Source organism: Ursus arctos, unplaced genomic scaffold (genome assembly GCF_023065955.2).
Source record: "Ursus arctos isolate Adak ecotype North America unplaced genomic scaffold, UrsArc2.0 scaffold_29, whole genome shotgun sequence".
Classification (NCBI taxonomy): Eukaryota; Metazoa; Chordata; class Mammalia; order Carnivora; family Ursidae; genus Ursus; species Ursus arctos.
This window is the reverse complement of record NW_026622974.1, coordinates 7,151,212-7,172,125: the sequence shown is the minus strand read 5'-3', so window position 1 is coordinate 7,172,125 and position 20,914 is coordinate 7,151,212. Positions and strand designations below refer to the sequence as shown.

The following is a 20,914-nucleotide window of genomic DNA, read 5'->3' as shown; positions in this document are numbered from 1 at the left end:
TCTCGTCCCATGTCTGTTTCCCCGTTTGGGCACTCGTGTGAGCTGGGCGTTGAGCCTCTGACTTGGTCGCTCGTTTATAATCTTTCCCCACCTTGCTGTTACACCCCTTGAGACACTTCATCTTCCAAGCCGTAGCCCTTTTGTTTTTTTTTTACACATTCAAAGTATTTTTTAGTTTTCCCAAGTTCTTGCTTGTTCTGCTTCTTCGTAATAATATATTATTTTAACTTCCTTGAGGTAAAATATACTCAAAAGTGGACAAAGAGTAAATGAGGCCAATTATTAGAAAGTGAATAAATCCATGTAACTGTCACTTTAGAGGAGAGAGAGAAAATACGACATGACCAGTACTCCAGAAAGATCCTCAGTTCTCTTCCCAATCACTCCCTCCTCCCTCCGGCTAAAGGGGACCCTGTCCCGACTTGGAACGCAATAGAATAGCTTCCCCTATTTTAAATGTTACTAATGATCAATATGACATACTTTTTTTTTTAAGGATTTCATTTATTTGTGAGAGAGCGCGCAAGAGTGCTGGGAAGGGGCAGAGGGAAAGGGAGAAGCAGACCCCCCCCTCCCCCGGAGAGGGGGCTCGATCCCAGGACCCTGAGATCATGACCCGAGCCCAAGGCAGACGATTAACCAACTGAGCCACCCAGGTGCCCCATGTTGGTCTTTCTCAATCCCACTCGATGCTATAATTTCCTGTGCAAAATTCTGCAGATATTTTGTTAGACTTATCCCGAGATATTTCACGCTTGTTGATCCCAGTATATATGATACAAGTTTTTTAAATTTTCATTTTCTGATGATATATAGAAATACACTTGATTTTTCTATATTGACCGTATATCTAGCAATTTCGGCAAGCTTCTAGTTTGTCTGAGTCCTTGGATTTTGTGTGTATGTAATCATGTCATGTGTGGATATGACGGTTGTATTATTTTTTTAATCTTCTATGATTCCTTTTTCGTGTGTTACCAAGTTGCTCGCACCTCCAGGGCAATGTTAAAGTGATGACAGTGGACAGCCTTGCCTCCTTCCCGATTTTAGAGAAAAACATGGCGCATTTCACCACTCAAGAGTATCAGCTGTAGCTTTACTCTATTATGATATCATGATCAGTATGATATTAGCGGTAGGCTTGTGGCACATGTATCAGCTTGAGGTTCTCTTCCAGATTTGGTGAGTTGGTGGTGGTTGTTTTTTAATAATAAATAGGTGTTGCATCTTGGCAAATGCTTTTTTTTTTTTTTAAGATTTTATTTATTTATTTGACACACAGAGAGAGAGGCAGCGAGAGAGGGAACACAAGCAAGGGCAGAGGGAGAGGGAGAAGCAGGCTTCCCGCTGAGCAGGGAGCCCGATGCGGGGCTGGATCCCAGAACGCTGGGATCATGACCTGAGCCCAAGGCAGACGCTTAACGACTGAGCCACCCGGGTGCCCTTGGCAAATGCTTTCTCCACATTTATTGACATGATCTTGTTTTCCTTATTGATATAGAGGATAACACTGATTTTCAAATATCAAACTAACGCTGCACTTCCGGGATAAATCCCACTTATGCGAATTATCCTTCTAAAATACTGCTAAACTCAATTACGTGTTTTGTTAAAGAATTTCTTTTCATAGAGATATCGTTCTGTGGTTTTCTTTAAACATCTTTGTCAGAGTTTGGTACCGCTGTCATACTGGCATCATACACCAGGTTGGACATTATGTTATTTTCTTCTCTATTTTCTGTAAGAGTTTGGCTGAAATCATTTCCTCCTTGAATGTGTGACATAACTAATCAGTGAAACCACCTGGACTTGCGAGCTTTCCCTGTGGGGACATTTCTGATGACAAATTAGTTTTTGTGATAGACATAAATAAGGCTATTAAGATTTTCTATTTGATTTTGTATCCATTTTGGTTAAGTTGTATTTTTCAAGGAATTTCATTTTACCTAAATTGTCAAACTTATTGGCATAATATTCTCTTGATGTCCTCTTGGTAAGTGTAGAATCTGTAATTGATGGCCCCTCTTTTATTACTGATCTTGCTAAATTTGTGTTATCTCCCTTTTTCTTTTCTTGATCTTGTTAGGGGTTTATCAATTTTATTAACACTTAACAATACCAAAATTTGGCTTTATTAATTTTTGTCTTTTTTATTTCATTGATTCTGATTTTATTTTTATTATTTCCTTTCTTTCACTCACTTTGGGTTATTTCCTTCATTTTACTAGCTTTCTAAAGTGGGAGCTTAAATCATTGATATTGAATCTTTCTTTCTCTCCAAGACAAGCATTCGAGGTTATAAATTTCCATCTAAACACTGCGTTAGCTGCATTCTACAGAATTTGGTCTGCCATTTAGAAGTGTATTGTTTAGGGGCGCCTGGGTGGCGCAGTTGTTAAGCGTCTGCCTTTGGCTCAGGGCGTGATCCCACTGGGATCCAGCCCCACCTCAGGCTTGTCCACTGAGAGCCTGTTTCTTCCTGTCCCACTCCCCCTGCTTGTGTTCCCTCTCTCGCTGGCTGTCTCTCTCTCTGTCAAATAAATAAATAAAATCTTAAAAAAAAAAAAGAGAAGTGTATTGTTTAATAGAGATATATCTGAGGCTTCTCTGGATCTTATTGTTATTGAATCTATTTTAATTCCATTGTGATCAGAAAACATACTTTGTAAGACTGCTATCTTTGGAGATTATTTATGAAACTTGTTTTATTGTCTTGCATACGATCTATCTTGGTGATAATTGTGTGTGTGCTCTTGCAAAGAATATGTCTTCTGAGGTGGGGTCTGTAATCTCCACACATCCTGTAAGTGAACGTGGTTGATATCACACTCGGGTCTTCCACGTCCTTAACTGATTTTTTTCTTGGTCTAGTTGTTGTATCAATTACTTACGAGAGGAGCGCTGAACTTGCCAATTATGTTGATAGAGTCTTTCTTGAGTTCTGTTACTTTTTGATTCATGAACTTTAAGCTCTGCTTTTAGGTATGAACACTTAGAGTTGTTGCCTTCTTGATACATTGGTCCTTTTATCATTGTGCAATGTCCTTCTCTCTCTCTGGAAATTCTTGTCTTGAAGACAGCTTTACTCCAGCCTTCTCAAGGTTAGTTTGCAAGGTATATCATTTTCCATTCTTTTACTTTCAATCTGCCTTTGTGTTTAAAGAATAAACTACCATCAGCTGGCTCTTGTTTTTTCATCCAATATGACAATCTCTGCCATTTAATCTGAACGTTATTTATACATTTAGTTATTGATATGGTTGATTTTCCATTTTGCTTCCCCCCCCTTATGCTATATTGGTCTACAGTTTCATTTTTGGGGTCTTTTATCAGGTTTGATATCCATGGTGTTGTCACCTCAAAAACCCACGTATTTTTTTCTAAAACATGTTTTATGAGGCAAAATGGAACATTGATAATCAAACCTAATGAAGAGGCACTAAAAAAGATTATTGGCTTTTGGCGTGTGGACCCTTGTACAATAGTTTATAATTTGCCCAATCTCTAATTCAGAAATTAGCCTTAGTTTCCTTTCTCTACTGAAATAAATTTTGTTCATTTTTTCCCTAGGAAATTATCCATTTCATCTGTATTTTCAAACTTATTTGTGCCAAACAGTAGAAAATAGGCTATTCAGATTTTTAAATATTTTCTTTTTTTACATTCCTGTTTTCTCTCCTTCCACACCTCCACCCCTTTTTTGATTATGTTGGCTTCCGGAATTTACGGATGCCATCAGGGGCTCCCTTTTGTACGCTTCCCCCTTCTGAATCGTGGTCTCTTGATCCCTCACTTTTGTGGTAATTTCTCAATGCCTTAGCACGGGTCTTTTATACTTTGTCCAGATTTTCTAGTCCTCAGCAAGAGGGTTGGTTTGAGTTCATGTGCCACCACTTTACTGAAAACAGAACATTTACTATTAAAAAAAAAAAAAGGCTTCACAAAAATTTTATGTAAGTATCTCCTCAGTGGAAAATTTGAACGATGTGTAAGTCAGTAGTACTGGGTCTGGGTCTGCGCAATAGGAACCATTTTCTAGATGTCTGTATAGTGGGGTTGTCTGGATTTGCTTTGGGGTTAAGTTCTTCTTTTTCTTTTTTTTTTTTAAAGATTTTATTTATTTATTCGACAGAGATAGAGACAGCCAGCGAGAGAGGGAACACAAGCAGGGGGAGTGGGAGAGGAAGAAGCAGGCTCACAGCAGAGGAGCCTGATGTGGGGCTCGATCCCATAACGCCGGGATCACGCCCTGAGCCGAAGGCAGACGCTTAACCGCTGTGTCACCCAGGCGCGCCTGCTTTGGGGTTAAGTTCTATTGATCCTTTCCACACCCCCGCCCCGTGAAAGTGAAGTAGGCAAGGTCCTGAGAAAAGCATGCGGATCGGGTCCCTGGCGATTCAGATCTTCACCACAGGAGGGCAGTGTGAACTGGAGACATCTATAAACCATCATTCTAGCACATCAATGGGGGAGCTCACTAGGTAGTTTATGGACAGGTTTCTGCAGTCAAGGAGGTAGAAGATACGTGGAAAAATAGAAGGCCTGCCTGGCAGTTTCATTCGATTTTTGGGTAAGACTCTGCCTTTGCCAGGTCACGTGGCCATGAGACATGAGTCACAGAACCGAGCAGTTTCAACACCAGCCACTACCTGCACACACACATCCATGAGGACATGGAACTAGATACACACGTATTATGACCAGCGTGTTTGTGGGGGATTTTTTGCCTTAATATCTATTTTTCTTGAAAAATATGAACTAAACCATTCAAGTAAAGGAGAAAATGTTTACAGAACAATGAAAAATGAAAATCCGAAGGGTTTATGCCAAAAAGGAAACCACTCCTCTGCAGCCTAACTCAACAGGACCCAACAGGCTCATTTGGATTCTCACAGGTTCTCTGAGGCAGAGAGAGAGAGAGAGAGAGAGAGACAGAGAGAGAGAGAGAGAGAGAGAGAGCGCACGCGCGTACTGGGGGAAGGGGGTCGGATTGTAAGGATACCCAAGTACGGGTACCAAGGAAGTGGGAGGTTGGGGCTAGAGGTGAAGCTAGCATCCAAACTTCAGAAGCAGTTGGCCTGGAAAAGGGCTCTGTATCCAAAGATCTCAGCAGCAAGAGTCAAACCATGAGCAGACGTAAGTAATTTGTTGGTATCAAGTTTTACCACTTCGGAGATGTTACAGAGCTCTCTTCAGAGTAAAGGAAGTACCTTTTGTTTTCTCCCATAGTTCCTAGCAGTGTTCACGGAGTATGAATACAGGAAATGCGTTGATCACACTGCTCTATTTTGTCGAATCTCTACTCGATTAGCACGGCTACTTACGAAACAGTTTAAATGCTATAATCCTCCCTCACCTCTAGAGTTTTGTAACCTGCTTTTTCAAACTTCTTCCCTTCTACTGTACACCAATGATAGTTCTGGAAGCTCTGCAAAATTTATCTTGGTCTTCTTTGTAATGATGTCCTCATGTTAAACTCTGTATTTATACAGTCTTAAAAAATTGGTTGTTTTATACTTGATACTGGTTTTTAAAAAATCTGTAATGAACGCCTACATGGATTTTTGCAGTATTATTGGGTCATGTCAACATCTATCACAGTAAGTATTTTTCAGGGTGACAAAAAAAAATAACATTACATTCTATATTTAATAATTACAGTAAAAGTGTTTTGGCAGATTTTATTCACATAAAATGTTTTAATCATAAGCAAAATCATTAACTCTGAATTCAGACAATATAGTCAAAATATATTTTAGTTCAACTTAAGGCACTACATACAGATTTCTTTAAAGCATACTCATGTGATTTTATTTACACACTATTTTAAGAAGTGACAATAAAATACATACTTTCCATCTTTGTCCTTCATTTATAACTTTGTGTATTCACAATGAAATAAACCCCTCCAAATAAAAGGAATTAAATGCCATCATCCTTAAAGCTTACCAGATACGGACAAGAAAGGGAGACACCCAAGAACAAGGCAAAGGCATTTTTAATCTTTTAATGTTCCGAGAATTTATCTTTAAATTCTTATACCAAGCTTAGTGACACAATAACACAAAACCTATACAGTACACAGCATTGAAATAATTTATATTAGAATTCTATTGCTATTTACCAGAAGAACTTGCACATTAATAACAGAACTGTCCTTTATAACTAAATGCACTTACTCTGAATTCACTCACTGAATTAACAAAAAACACTCAATAAGTTTTCCTATTACCTTTGACTATTGTTGTCATAAACTCAAATGTTTCCTGGAGCCAAATACTTTCTATCACCCAGAAAACATGTCAGGATATTAGCCAATTATTCAACAAAATACACACCAAAACCTTAAAGTGAAAGGCTGGCTTCACTAAAAGATTTTCTCAGTGTACTAGAGGAGTCGTTGGCTTTAACAGTGATAATTTTTTAAAAATACAAATGAATTAACATAAAATTCAAAATAATAACATATAAACATCTCTTTGATTAAATAAATACTGTTTTGTCCCATCAGCATATATACAAAAAAAATTTACAATTTTAATTAAAGTTAATATTTTGAGAATGGAATGAAAGACAAGACAAATAGGTAAATGTCTTGTTCAAAAGGTTAAGACATTGATGGGACATCCCTTCCTTTTCCATCCCATATGAAATCCACTCACAGGCTAGACGCTACGGATTTCTGAAACTCACAACCACCAAGCAAACCAATGCAATCACCAAAACAGCAAAACAGCACTGCAAGCACCGAGCTCTACTGAACCAGTATAAAATACCCTGCTACTATTTTAGGTACTTCAAAAAGTGTCCACTGTGTTATATGTGACTGTCCTTTTTTTTTTTTTTTAAATGGAAATTGAAACAGAAAGACATTTTTCTATTGTTTTGTTCAGAAAAACTATTAATCTCTAGGGTAACTTTTATGTGAGGAAAAAAGTGAAATATAATTTGTCAAAAAGCAAAACTAACCCTATTGGTTTTATCTCATTTATTTACTATGTTGTTATTAATACAGTCAACTTATGACCGATAGCATGAACTATTTATGCAGGCTGTAGAAATGCTTCTCAAGAACCCCCCAAAAAATAGGTACTGAATCCCCGGATCGCAAAATTAGCAGTGACTAAACAGGATGAATTATATGTTTGATGACTGGCACCGTTTTCTTTACCATCACAGATAATCAACATTTCACTGGGTTGCATATTTATTGTAGATAATTTTTTTTATCTGTAAAACAGTTACCTAGTTTATTTTATATTGTCAAAACCTCAAATATCACACTATTAATTGCTTGCCTCAGGTCTTGATGGATGGTTCCTGAACCCCATTTTTCCTTTAACAGATACAATCTAGTGTGTCACACCTCAGTTGCTGCATGTTACTTTTGATTACTAGAAAGTACCACCTGGCAAAGGTCAGATGGCACTTCTTCACAGCAAATCCTTAGCTCTGAACATGTATGTTTAAAAAAATCAGAGCACAGTAATTATTTCTGTGAACCAAACATTGGAGAAAAAGCAGAGGCAGCACTCAGGCTACGGAATGTTAACAGCACTTATATTCTGCCACTTAACATATGAAGAGTGGGAAAGATCAAAAGATATCAAATTCCATTTTAAATTTAACTACTCTATTGCCTAAAAAGTAAGGCATAATGTCCCAAAGGTAGATCTCAAAATCTCTCTTCCTCATTCTGACCCAATTGAAGCCAGATTCCTATTTGGGTCATAAATTTTTTTTATAGCACTTGGATACCTCTGGCTACAATAAACAACATGAGAAAGTAAAACACAGTAACAAAAACTAAGGAACTTTCTTCAGTTATGACTTTGAGTCATAAGAAAGTAAACAAATATGAAGTGCAAATATACCCTTTGGTGAGAGCCACGTTCCGTGGGAATGTGGAAGTCAGCCCACAGACCAGCCGCCTCTGACCTCCTCGGTCAGTCACAGGAAGTCTGCACACTCATATGCACAAACACACTCACACACACGAATAATTTACACATCGGCATTAAGCACAGATACAGAAAAGCAATTCTTTCCATTTTCTTAATTTCTTATTAGCAACAATCTTCAAAAGATATCTTTCCTGGCTTCAACAGTTTAGGAATCTTAACAAAGACACAATGGTGAAGACTCAAGCTTTGTATCACACAGTCTTTGTTGTATTTTTTATAATAGCTTTTCTTAAAATAATTTCTTCATATGCTAGCTCTGTTCTGCCTGGTTAACCGATTTTATTAACCATCACCTACGTCACAGGTTTACTTGGGATATAAACTCTAATAAAGTTATTAAATATAAAAATATAGAAAACTTTTCCTTCCTGTTACACAAAATCCACTAATTGCATAAAGATTTCTGTTGTTTCAGATATAAATATAAACATTTATTAGAAAAGCATGCCTACTAAATTTTGATATATTTTTATTTAAAAATGTGTCAATCTTCATTGGGAAAAAAAAAGGCAGAGGCAATATTTTTCTTAAAAAAAGTTTCTAGTTAGAGAAATAGTTGGTGTTCACTAATGATTGATTAGCAATTTTTACTACGGTCAGGGCTTTTTGTATTAGCTGATGCACCAAGACAAAGCACAAGGAAAACAAAGTAATTCTAGCATGCTTGGTCTAAGCTCTTTGTCTTTCAAGGTTTATTTTTTCATCGTTTATACACATTTCTTGAGGGTATCCTTGGTATCGTGACTAATCAGATGCTGTGTCAACTCCAGCACATGTTACTCAATTAAAGGATCGTCATCGTCTTCTTGCAGCTGGAGTCGGGAAAACGGACGGGGTACAGACAGTCTATTCTGCATGATTATAATGAGGCATGTTAGCGTGGTTAAGACCAAGAGCGCACCGATAACAATTCCAATGGCTTCCGGGAGATTAATGCACCACTGGTCAACTAACAAACACTTAGTATGCCCAAAGGTTCCATTGTTGGGATGTGGTTGTAATCCCAGGATGTGGCACATCATTGGATAAATATCCACACTGTTGATTGTGCTGTGTTTGTAGCCTTTGTGAAACGCTGGGCCGTGGGCAGCTAGAAACGGATGCATACTAGACAAAGAGTTATCATAACCATGGTCACCTACTGAAAAAAGAACAAAATTATGTTAGTTCCTAAAAGAACACTGATCTTTCTATTACAAAATAACTTGATTCTAGAGTAAATATACTGATTCTTGCCAGTGTAATTCCCATCCATTAAAATTCTGCATCAGTTGGACCAGACGGGGGCCAGAAAGAAAACTTTGTTTTTTCCAACTCAGCCATGTCCCCTATTTCACACATACACCCCTTTCCCAAGTGGTCATGACCCGAGGCTTTGAAACTATTTCTCAACCTGATGCACCTATCTTTCAGGGCCAGCCCCACTCATTTCACCCGTCAATTTCCAGCACTGTGCGCACGCAAACAGCACTAGTGCCTGGAGGAGAGCGGCCGGTCTGAGGGACCTGAATACCTGGGGAGAGCAAAGCTGAGTAAAACCAGCGAAAGGGTTGAAGAAGCGCATCTGCAGCCTTACCTGCATCACCTGCTCCTGTGATAAGAAGTAAGATTACGTATTATAGTCCTGGTTTATTGACAGTGAACGGACGCCTCGACCTCTGGAGGGCCAAGTGAGAATGTTACAGAAGGGCTTCCTGTATTCAATGTGAAGTCTAACCAGTTCACGAACCTCTGAAACTCCAAACTGAACTCACAGAAAAACATGACAGTCCCGGACAGAGCCCCAATACCAGATTCTCGGTTTTTAGCTCTATTTTGGCAAATATTCCCTTTTAGTGTATGCCTGTTGCACTGATAAGCTCCTGTTTTCATATGCAGTACAAGTGCCGAGTGGTGAGTATATCAGTTTGTGTTATATTATTCTTTAATTTCATGTCCGGAAATTCATAATAGAAATAATGAATGTGATCAACATAATAACAATTAATACTTTATATAGACTTTACGATTTCAATAATGTAAAAATACATGTATATGTACTAGAAAAAAGTTTAGAAGGGGGAAACTCCATACCTCTGTATTGGTATTTTCTCTTTTCTAAATTTTTCTGTTTTCTCAGTTTTCAACAGTGAGTATAAAAGTATGAAACATACAAATTCCATTAACCTTTAGTCTTATCCTTGTCTGAAGCCTCTGATTTGCTATATTGATCAGGGATCTGCACACTATAGCCCCTGGCCAAATTCAGCCCTCCACCTGTTTTTGTAAACAAAGTTTCATTTCAACAGCCTGCATCACTTTGTTTACATAATGTCCACTGCTGCTTTTCCACTACACAGGCAGAATTCAGTGATACAGAAACCAGCTGGCCAATAAAGCCTAACATATTTACTATCTGGCCTTTTACAGAAAAAGTGTTCTGACTCCTGCTACAGACTACAAAACCAGTTTTGTTTTGTTTTTTTAAAGTACTCAAATTGAATTTAACATATGGAGAAATAAGCTTCGGTTCAGGGGAGACCTGTAACTCCCCCCTCTATATCTCCTTGGCTTTAGGAGAGGTTTTGATACACCTCTTCTGCTTCTTGCCCAGTGTTCCAAACAGCTATTAACACTCAGGTAAATGATTTCATCACAGGGGAAAGACTCTGGGTTACTTAGACAATGTTTTTTAATACATAACATTTAAAAAACATTTGAACTATCAAATCTTTCCCCCTGTACTTTGTTTCTTTACTTCTCATTTTCTACAAATCAAGAGAACTTGAAAGTTACTGAAAGTTGAAAGTTACTTGAAAGTTACTGACAGTAACTGCAGTGTGAGTAAGAAAGTAAAACTACACCTTTGCCCTTAAGGTCACCCACCCTCCTCATCTACAGGTAAAACTGTGGTTATAAATTGCTACTGAATGAAAACCTGAGAATTATCCAGTCAAAAAGTGAACTGATTACACAGTGTTAATATCTCTAAATCAAAGTACCCTGTTAACAGAACAATGGCACAATGTATGATTTATCCCCAGAATACAACAGAAATATCCTAAATACTTACATTTTGGTAATGATTTATTTAAAACAATTGTCCACCCTTCATCAGCAACCAAAATAATAGGCTGAATTCGATCATTATGTTGGTAATGAAATCTGGCAGGAATATCTTCTTTGAGATAAACATTCACGTGAGGGTTACAGACTTTCAGTTTGTTATAAACCTCTGTTGTATCTGGAAGAAAAAGGAAATGGTAAAGGAAAAAAGTAATGACCGGCTGATAAAGAAAAAAAAATACTTCTAACTAGAATAACTGGAAATAAATCCTGAACAATGTCATCTATTAAATCACTTTTAATTCTTAAAAAACAAAGCGATAATTCTGTGACCTTATTGGACACACACACACACACACACACACACACACCCATCTTTCCAAGCATTCACATATCTCTTTTTTCATTTTGTGATTCTCTCTGGTGGACTTTTATACAAAAGGGGACATTTTCACATATAGCTTCCTAAGTAAATATAAACTAATTACATATTGCTGCTAATTATTAATTCTAAGATCAACAGATAAACAGTACATCTCACACAAAAATCCAAGATATTTTTTAAGGATAAAAATTTCCTGTTTCCATTAGTGTGAATTAAGAAATGTATCAAAAAGCAACGAAGTAATCTCATTGAACACGAACCTAAGGATAACTGCTTAAAGACTTGTCAATTAAGGGGAAAAACATATAATCCCGCTCCGAGTAAGAATATATGGCGCGGCACTACAAAAGGCAGGGCTGCATTCTTTTACAAAACCCTCCCTCCTCATTCAATTGCTCCCTTCAAATGTCCCTCAGCTAAAAGGTTACTTACTTATTTTGGGAAGTATAGCAGCAACTGGAGTCAAATCTATAAGAGTGTAGCTTGAACGATCAATGCAGAGATCCAAGTTTATCAGTCTGTCCTTAGAGCACTGGGTCATCCCATGATCACTTGTAATGATCACATTGAGATTTTCCCACAATCCTAGCACCTTGAGTTTGTGGACTAGCTCACCAATAAGGTTATCTACCTCTTTCAACACTCTGTACATGTTTTCTTTATCTTCGGGTCCATATTTGTGGCCACTTGCATCTGGTTCTTCCCAGTAGAGTGTTGCAAAGGTAACTGGTGGGTTCGAATTCATCAGCCACATGGTAATATTATTTAGTCTCTCCTCAAATGACACTGAAGAGCTATAATTCATAAAATAGGAAGGTGTGGTATTGTGAATGGGTACGTCAGTACCAGGCCACATAGCAGCGGCACTCGATCTGTTCTCCTGAAGCTGATTGGTCACCCAAATAGGTACTGCCTCATTCCACCAAAAAGGATCCTTGTCATCAAAGTCAGAAAAATGTTTCTTTGTGATTACATCATACATGGAATTAGCCACGATGCCATGGCTTTCTTCATACAAGCCTGTCACAATACTGTAGTGGTTTGGAAATGTTTTTGTGATAAAAACATTTTTAACATGCTCTACCAGGACTCCTTCTTTGATAAAATTCTGAAGATGAGGAAACTCATAGTTCTGTAGATAGTCAGCTCTGAAACCATCAAAGGACACCAGAAGTAACTTGGGTGGCAGGCTATGGGAAGAGTTACCTCTACAACCAGTTGTAAGTCCAGAAAATAAAAGTATTACTAATAACTTCATAATGAATGTGTTGAAGGAGAGCAATCAGGGTTCCTAAAATATAAAAACACAGTTCATAAGTGGTAGATTTGGATTAAGTTTCAGAAGTTTAGCCATTGGGAGAAAAGAAGCAAAATTTATCAACTTTTTATATACCAGTTTTATATCAACTTAGAATTAAGTAACATCATTTACTGAAAGATAACTGAATAAAGCTAAAATTGGGAAAAAAAAAAACCCGTCTTTACTTGTCCAATTTCCTATTTATACACATCCTGCCCATCCTTCATGCTCTGAAGGGGGTATGGGCCATTCTTATACTCCCCAGATATACTCCTGTTTGGTTGCCTGCTTTTCTGCAGTAGCAGAAATTACTCTAAAGACTTAATAAGAAGAGGGGTGCCTGGCTGGCTCTGTCAGTGTAGCAAGCAACTCTTGATCTCAGGGTGTAAGTTCGTGCCCACGTTGGGTATAGAGATTACTTAAAAATAAAATCTTTAAAAAAAACTTAATAAGAACAGATGAAGAAAGAAAAATGATCTTTTTGCACAAAAGAGAAATAATACCAAGCCTTCAGAGGCTCCAGAAAGGGAGATTATTTTTCTAGTTTAATGACTGGTAACTATGTTCCTTTCAAGCCACAGAAATAGGTGGTGGAAATTCTAGCATGCTGACTCACCACCAGCTCCTATTGAAGATACTGGCATGAAAAAGGGGAGTAAGAAATAAATACTACCTGAGAAAAAGAACCCACCTCAATCTATACATTCCCCGAATTTATAGGAGGTTGACAGAGCCAATAGGGACCTGGCTGCCACAGTGACTTCTGAAGAAATCCAACAGCTGTTGAAATGAACTTCACCATATCCTTTAAACTTCCTCTTTACTACCAAGGACATAATTATTCTACTTAATACCCCCGGCTCAGAGCTCTCTCTGATCATTCATTATGTATGTATGTATGTATGTATGTATTTATTTATTTTTGACAATCCACTAACAACAAAAACAGCTTTCCCATAATAAATCTCCCTGCCTTCAGTCTCTATCATCTTTGGTCCTGCAGAAAACAGGATAGGTGATTTAGGCAGCATGACTCCCTTCAGTTGGACAGGATATCTCTTCCAGTCTAACAGGAGAGAAGGAGCTAAAGCTAGGTAAGCTAACGGGTCTGAGAGCTGGAGATAAAGGGTTGCATTCTCTGTGCTGCAAAAGGTAGAGGCAATTACTGAGAGGGAGTGGGATGGTAAAAGGTTCGAGGGCTTGAGAAACGTAGAGAATGTCTGACATGGCCAACATGGAGAATGGGAGAGAGTGCAGGGCAACAGTAGGACGGGTGGTCCGAGCTGACAGCAGGTGTCATGAATTTTCAGTGACACTGTTGACTGGTTTTCTCTGCATTTCAGAGGCCCTGGCACGGGTCTGAACAGAATAAGCAGCTGATGGTGCCTGCACTCGAGACTGTGAGAAACTCAAGTGCAAGGAAGGAAGTTAAAGATCCCGACTGGGGAGTGGCTAAATCTGAACTGCAGCACCCGAGCTCACACTGATAAAGAGAGTGAGGCAGAGAAGCCTCTGGACTAGAGGTTCTGAGGGAAGCTGCAAGGATGTGAGGCTGCAGTCGGAGTGAGGTGAGGGAGCTCATTAGGTGAGCGCAGGAAGACCCCAGGTACGACCGCGGGGGCTGCACCTCGAGGTCCCAGGCCCAAGCAGCAGCGAGCTAACTGACGTGACGATTACGTTCGTGAGCCATTTACCGCGCGTTCTTTTCTTCTAACTGAATTACCTGAAGGCAGAGACTTTCCTTCCTTCAAACCCACCAGCTAGATGGTCTGTGTGCGCGTCATTCAACCACCTGCTGACTGAAGCTGGGACCGGCTCAGAACCAGGAATTTCAAAATGGGAAGACCAAGGGCACAGCATCTGGTCTGGGAGGGTCTCTGGGTCTGAGCAGTCTACCGTCTCAAGCTGCGACGGGCTGCCTTCGGGGTGGCCGCACGCCCCAGCCGTCGCCGAGGCCGTCCATGAGGCCCAAACGGGACGCAGCGACACCACCGCGTGAGCTCTCCACCGGGGAGAGGCGCGGGCTGTGCGGTACAGAGACACACGGTTCGGACGGCCTGGCCACGGCTCCGCAACGGCAGCTCTCGAGCATCGAGGCGGCGGCGGCCTCTGCTCGCTCGGTACCTGCCGCCCTCCTCCCTCAGTGGGTCACGCGACAACCGTACGCCGGCCGGCTCCAGCAGCCGAGAACGTGCGCGGGGCCATGTCTGCAGGAACGCCGGGACGGCGCGGCCGCGCTGTCGCTCTCACTACAGCCGACTTCCGGTGCACAAGTACCTGCTTCCGGCACGAGTGGCTGAGACGGCAAAGAGGGGGCACCGCAGCTAAAAGATATCACCGACCTAGTTTTTAAAAACTGTCTCTAGGTACTGCCCTGGCTCTTTCCCTCAGGAACCCGTCTACACTCCCACCAATTCCACTGCACAAACTATTCCGCGGGCAAGTCAAGGCGCATGTATGTCAAACTGAGCGCATTCTCCGCACCTCCACATCCTCCTCCTTTGCTTAGTTCCCCAGCCTGCGGAACAGCTTCCCGTTCTCACACCAGCGCTGCCCGGAGGAGCCCGTCCGTGCCAGCCTCGTCGACCCCACTTGCATAGCATCTACTACAGCACAGTAGGCAGAAAAATCGCCGACGGGAGCCTGTCGCACGTGCAGCGGCCCAGTCCCTACCCCTAGGAAACTCTGGCTCAGTCAGGCTGGAGTAGAAGCCAGAACGTGCATTTGGAACAGCTCCCCATTCTTTCCGTCTCTACTGCTGCCATACTTCTAAAAGCCCTTCAACAGGAGGCTTCTGTCTCTTAACTGACCGTCCCACCTCATTCACCTTCTCACCTAATACCTGCTCCCAACTTCACCTTCCTGGGTGTCGCTCTGTTCACAACACTCCTCTAAAAAACAATGCTCGAGGAGTCCCCCTGCCTATACAAACACTTCAGCCCGGCAGTCAGGCCCCTGCAGTATCCAGGCCCAACCCACAGGCACGTGACCGTGAAATAGTTACAGAAATCATTGCCAACCGGACTTTCCTTTTACCATATTTCACCATCACCGTCTGCCCAAATGTATTTCAAAGACGTGTAAGAGATAACAGGCATTTATCTGGGTGACCTATAGGTGACCTATAACAGCTCTTTAGTAATAGTCTGCACTCCCAAACATCCTGAAGTTACCTCCTGACATGAAGTCTCGCCCAAACACTCTTTTAAGTTATTATTTTTTTAATCACTCAATACATATCTAATATAACTAAGATAATACCACAAAAATGTATATATGTGCCATGTATCAGGGGATGAGGGCTTTACACTTTCCAAATCTGTCGTACTCACAATAGGGGCATAAATAATCAAAGCAATGAATCAGGCTGTCATCCTGAAAGAACAAAGACAAGGGTGAATGAACTCTGTTCTATAAAACCAAAACTCCTTTGTAATGCTGTGCTTGAGAGCCATACACCGTAAAGCCTTGTTTTTAACACTAAGCCCTTTGAGGAATTACTACAAATGGAATATCATAGTATGTCCAAACCTTTTTCAACAGAGTTATCTCTAAGAACAGCAGGGTGCCAAACCAATTCAACAAATGGCACCTGGACAGCTGGATATCCACACGCCAGAGAATGAATTTGGACCCCGAATCTCATACCATATACCAAAATTCACTACAAATGGCTCACGGACCAAAATTTAGAACTGAAACTAAAACTCTTAGAAGAAAATATAGGAGGAAATCTTCATGACCTTGAATTAGGCAAAGGCTTCTTAGGTACGGCACCAAAAGCACAAGTGACAAATAAATAGGACTTCATTGAGACTAAAAACTTTTGTGTTTTAAAGGATACCATGAAGAAAGAGAAAAGACAACCCACAGAATGCGAGAAAATATTTGCAAATCGTCTGATAAGTGATTCATAATTAGAATGTATAAAAACTTGTAAGAACGTAAAAAGTCAAACAATCCAATTAAAAAATGAGCAAAGGATCTGAAAAGACATTTCTCCAAAGATGTACAGGTGGCAAATAAGCACACGAAAAGATGTTCAACATCCTTAGGGAAATGCAAATCAAAACCACAATGAAATACCACTTCAGACCCACTAGGATGGAGAGAATCAAAAAGACTGACAACAGCAAGAGTAAGTAAGGATGTAAGGAAACTGGAACGTTTATACAGTGCTGGTGAGAATGTAAAATAGGAGAGCCACCTGGAAAACATTCTGGCAGTTCTTTAAAACTTTAAACACAGCCACCATATTATCAAGAAATTCAACTGCTAGGTGTATGTCCAAGAGAAATTAAAACAGATGCTCACACTACATAAAACCTGTACACAAATGTTCCCAGCAGCATTATTTTTAAGGGCCAAGAAGTGGAAATAACTCAAATGCCCATCCAGTGATGAAAAATGGACAAATATAATGTGGTCTATCCATACCATGGAATATTATTGGACAATAAAAAGGAATGAAGTGCTAACAGACACTACAAGTGGATAACCTTGACACATTATGCTAAGTGGAAGAAGACAATCACTGAAGATCTCTTACCGTATGACTCATTAGATGAAATGCCTAAGACAGGCAAGTCTATTAGAGACGGAAGTATACTGGTAGTGCTCGGGGAAAGGTTGGGGAGAAATGGGGAGTAAATTCCAATGGTATGAGATCTGTTTCCAAAGGTGATGAAAATGTTCTCATATTGACTGTGGTGATGGTTTCAGGGCTCCACAAAACTGTACACTTTAAATGAATGAACTGGATAGAGTGTGAATTATATCTCAATAAAACCATTATATTAACAACAACAAAAGAGGCATGAAACTGTAATCTTAAAAGCATCTGAAATGCCCTGCCAAAAAAACAGGAAACATCTTTGGTGTCTCATTTTATGCCCCAAAATTATGTGAAATTTGTACTCCATAATAGACTTGGGTATCTTTTTTTTTTTTTTAAGATTTTATTTATTTATTTGACAGAGATAGAGACAGCCAGCGAGAGAGGGAACACAAGCAGGGAGAGCGGGAGAGGAAGAAGCAGGCTCATAGCGGAGGAGCCTGATGTGGGGCTCGATCATAGAACGCTGGGATCACGCCCTGAGCCGAAGGCAGACGCTTAACCGCTGTGCCACCCAGGTGCCCCTAGACTTGGGTATCTTAACATGAAAATGTTATACCTTCCAAATGCAAAAGCAATAGCAAAACAAAAACCTGTGTCTGACCCTCTTGCAAAATACACTTAAATCAAAATCTCGCTTCCCTAAATCTTGAATGAAGACGATGCTCAAATACATGTGCTATTTATCCTGGGGTTCAGGAATGCGTTAGCACTCTTAGGATCCTTGTCCCCAGGCTTAGAAGCACAGACAGAGCAGAAAGATCACAGGCATTGATATCAGAATGATCCCAGAACTTAAACTCACATTCAGTCACTGGGCAATTGTGAGCAGATCTTACTTTTCCCAGACTTAGGTTTGGTGTTTGTGAAATGGGGATGCATACAGTCTTACAGAACAGGCCCTCAAATTTAGTCTCCTTTTATCCATTCTAGTTACAAAGCTGTTACGTTAGCAAAAAGTCTGTACTATGACAGGCAGAATACTACTATTGTGCAACCCTAAAATAATGAGAAATAATTTAGTCCAACCCCTTTTTACATATGCTAGAGCTGAAGTCCAGTGACTGGCCAAGCTTAGAAAGCAATTTAGTAGCTTTACTATGCACTTACTAATTCATGCCCCCAACAAGTTTACAAGTCTAGTAACAGCAAGTTAACAAGACTAGTAATAAACTCCAAATGATTACCAAAACTTTTCCTGCCAGATCATGTTCATTAGCAGTGCCTATATCTATGCCTACTGCATTCTGTTTCATTCTAACAGGGGGTGTTAATCAATAAACAAAATACCAGTGAAAAGTTCTCAAGTAGTTTTCAAGGAAGCAAAATCATAACTGTTACATGACCAAACTTTGAAAAAAATTCTGTAATTTTTCAAACAAACAAACAAAAAATAGCGGAGGGAAGAAGAAGAAGAAGAAGAAAAAAAAGCAGACTCATCTGGACTACACCCAAATATCCCAACAGCAACCAGAAGTAGTAGGTAGTCATCTTCAATTCAGGGGACAAAACATGCTCTACCTCGTCTGGGATGACTTTTTTACCTGGATGGAATGCATGTCAGGCAATTCCCACAGGCATTCTCAGCCCAAGTGAAGCTGGGAGCGAGCAGCAGTTACAGGAAATGGTGAAAGATATTTGTCACCATTAGCTCGCCATCTGCTTGGTAATACAAAAGCCCTCGTCTAAAGACTTCACAAATATTTATAATGAAACTTTTATACAGGGGCGCCTGGGTAGCACAGTCCTTTAAGCGTCTGCCTTCGGCTCAGGGCGTGATCCCAGCGTTCTGGGATCGAGCCCCACATCAGGCTCCTCCGCTATGAGCCTGCTTCTTCCTCTCCCACTCCCCCCGCTTGTGTTCCCTCTCTCGCTGGCTGTCTCTATCTCTGTCAAATAAATAAATAAAATCTTTAAAAAAAAATAAACTTTTATACAGCTTTAAAATAAAATAGCATTGTCTGTGGACATGGGAAACTGGTGATTTCCTCTAGATTACTATTTTCTTATTGTTCTAAGGGGGAAAAAAAACCTACTCTCTAGAAGACTTTCTCAGTCCTAAAAATTCTGGCATTCTAAATAATTCTCCCATTTTCGAGTGCACACAAAATTTTCTAGTATCTTCAAAACAGCTACACTATCTTACTTTCTACATAGTAAAATAACCCCTCACATACTTCTGGTGTTTTCATCAAAACTTCTCCCAAATTACATTTTGTAGCTAATCTAAAATACATAAAATATCTCCTCTTTGCTTTCAAATGAGCTTAATTTCCTTAAAACAGCCTGGAGGAAAAAAAGGAAGAAAGAGAAGAAAACCATGACATTAAAACGAGCAGCTGGCTTCTTACGACACTGAGCAAGTTTTCAGGCTTAGGTCCAGCAGATCACCTGGTGGTTAGGCAAAACCGCTCTGGAGTCAGACCTGGTATAAACCTGAATTTGCCTGTCACCAGCTGTACAATGTGGAACTCTCTTCACTTCTCAGAGCCTGAATTTCCTCATCTGTATAATGGGACGCTATTCTCTCACAGGGTTGCTATGCCTAGAAAAGGAAGCGTTGTTTGTCGAGGGCTTAACACGGTGTCCAGCCTATAAAAAGCACTTAAATGTTATCTTCGCTGTTTGGTTTTCTAGGAAATTAGTTCTTAAATTTGATTATGTAATTGTCATGAACTCTGATCTAATATTCAGACAGACGCAAACGCCCACCCCGCCGCCCGCCTCCCCTCGCTGTCTCCCCTGCCCACCTTCGCCCCTCCGCTGCTGTCAGCCCACCGGCCTTCCCACCCTTCGCAGCACGCCCCCCATCCCCAACCACCTGCCAACTGCTCTTCCCGCCCCCCCAACACCGCCCTCCGCCTCGCCCAGCCCAGCTCTCTCCCGGCGCCTCCGGGGCCCTTCGCGGACGACCCGCCAGCGCCCTAGGGGCTGGGGGAAGGGTGTGTGCGTGGGGGGGGGGTGTTTGTCACCACCTCTAGTGTCAAGGCCCCAGGCCACCGAGGAGGGGGTGGCATCTCCCTCCGGAAGGCCGGCACCGCGAGACTCACACTCACCCGCTGGCGCCGGCGCGCGGAACTCAGCACTGGCGGAACCCGGAGCTCGTGGGCCCTGGGGCGAGGCCGACCCTAAGGGACACGCGCGAGGCAGAGACCTTCCTGAGGCGCCTGCGCAACAGCGGGCGCCCCCGCCGCGGGTAACAGCCCCAACCTCCCCGCGAACCGTTTTGTCGGGGGCACTCTGGAGTGTGCGCAGCCGCCCGGCGCGCGACTGCGGAACCTGCCGCCAGCCGGCTGGGACCCGGCGGGCGGCGGAGGCTGAGACGTGTGCTCGGATTGGCTGCCGGAGCCGCGTTAAATGTAATTCCCTTTGCGATTGGTTAGAGTCAGGTACTACCGGGAGACAGCTGCTTCGGTGGGGTCGCATTGGACCTCGAGGAGGTCGGTTCCTATCTTCCACCACGCCCCTTTTCTGTCATCCTCGGGCTGGGTGCCCTTCACGGGTTCTGAAACCCAGCGAGTCCCAGAAAGGCCCCGGGCTATCACGAAGCCCAGTTCGCCCCCAGTTAATAGGCACCTGGCGACTTTGGTTATCCTTAGGAAAAA

General features: G+C 41.2%; 1 protein-coding gene across 1 annotated transcript; it reads right to left on the bottom strand.

The window, feature by feature from the left end:
* Window positions 1-5,667: 5,667 nt before the first annotated feature.
* Window positions 5,668-20,609, bottom strand: ENPP4 (ectonucleotide pyrophosphatase/phosphodiesterase 4). Its single transcript, XM_026507323.4, has 4 exons — window positions 20,366-20,609; window positions 11,827-12,685; window positions 11,017-11,187; window positions 5,668-9,105 (listed from the first exon to the last, which is right to left on the bottom strand). The coding sequence occupies exons 2-4, from the start codon at window positions 12,650-12,652 to the stop codon at window positions 8,741-8,743; spliced, it is 1,362 nt and encodes a 453-aa protein (XP_026363108.2). The 5' UTR covers window positions 12,653-12,685; window positions 20,366-20,609; the 3' UTR covers window positions 5,668-8,740.
* Window positions 20,610-20,914: the final 305 nt, after the last annotated feature.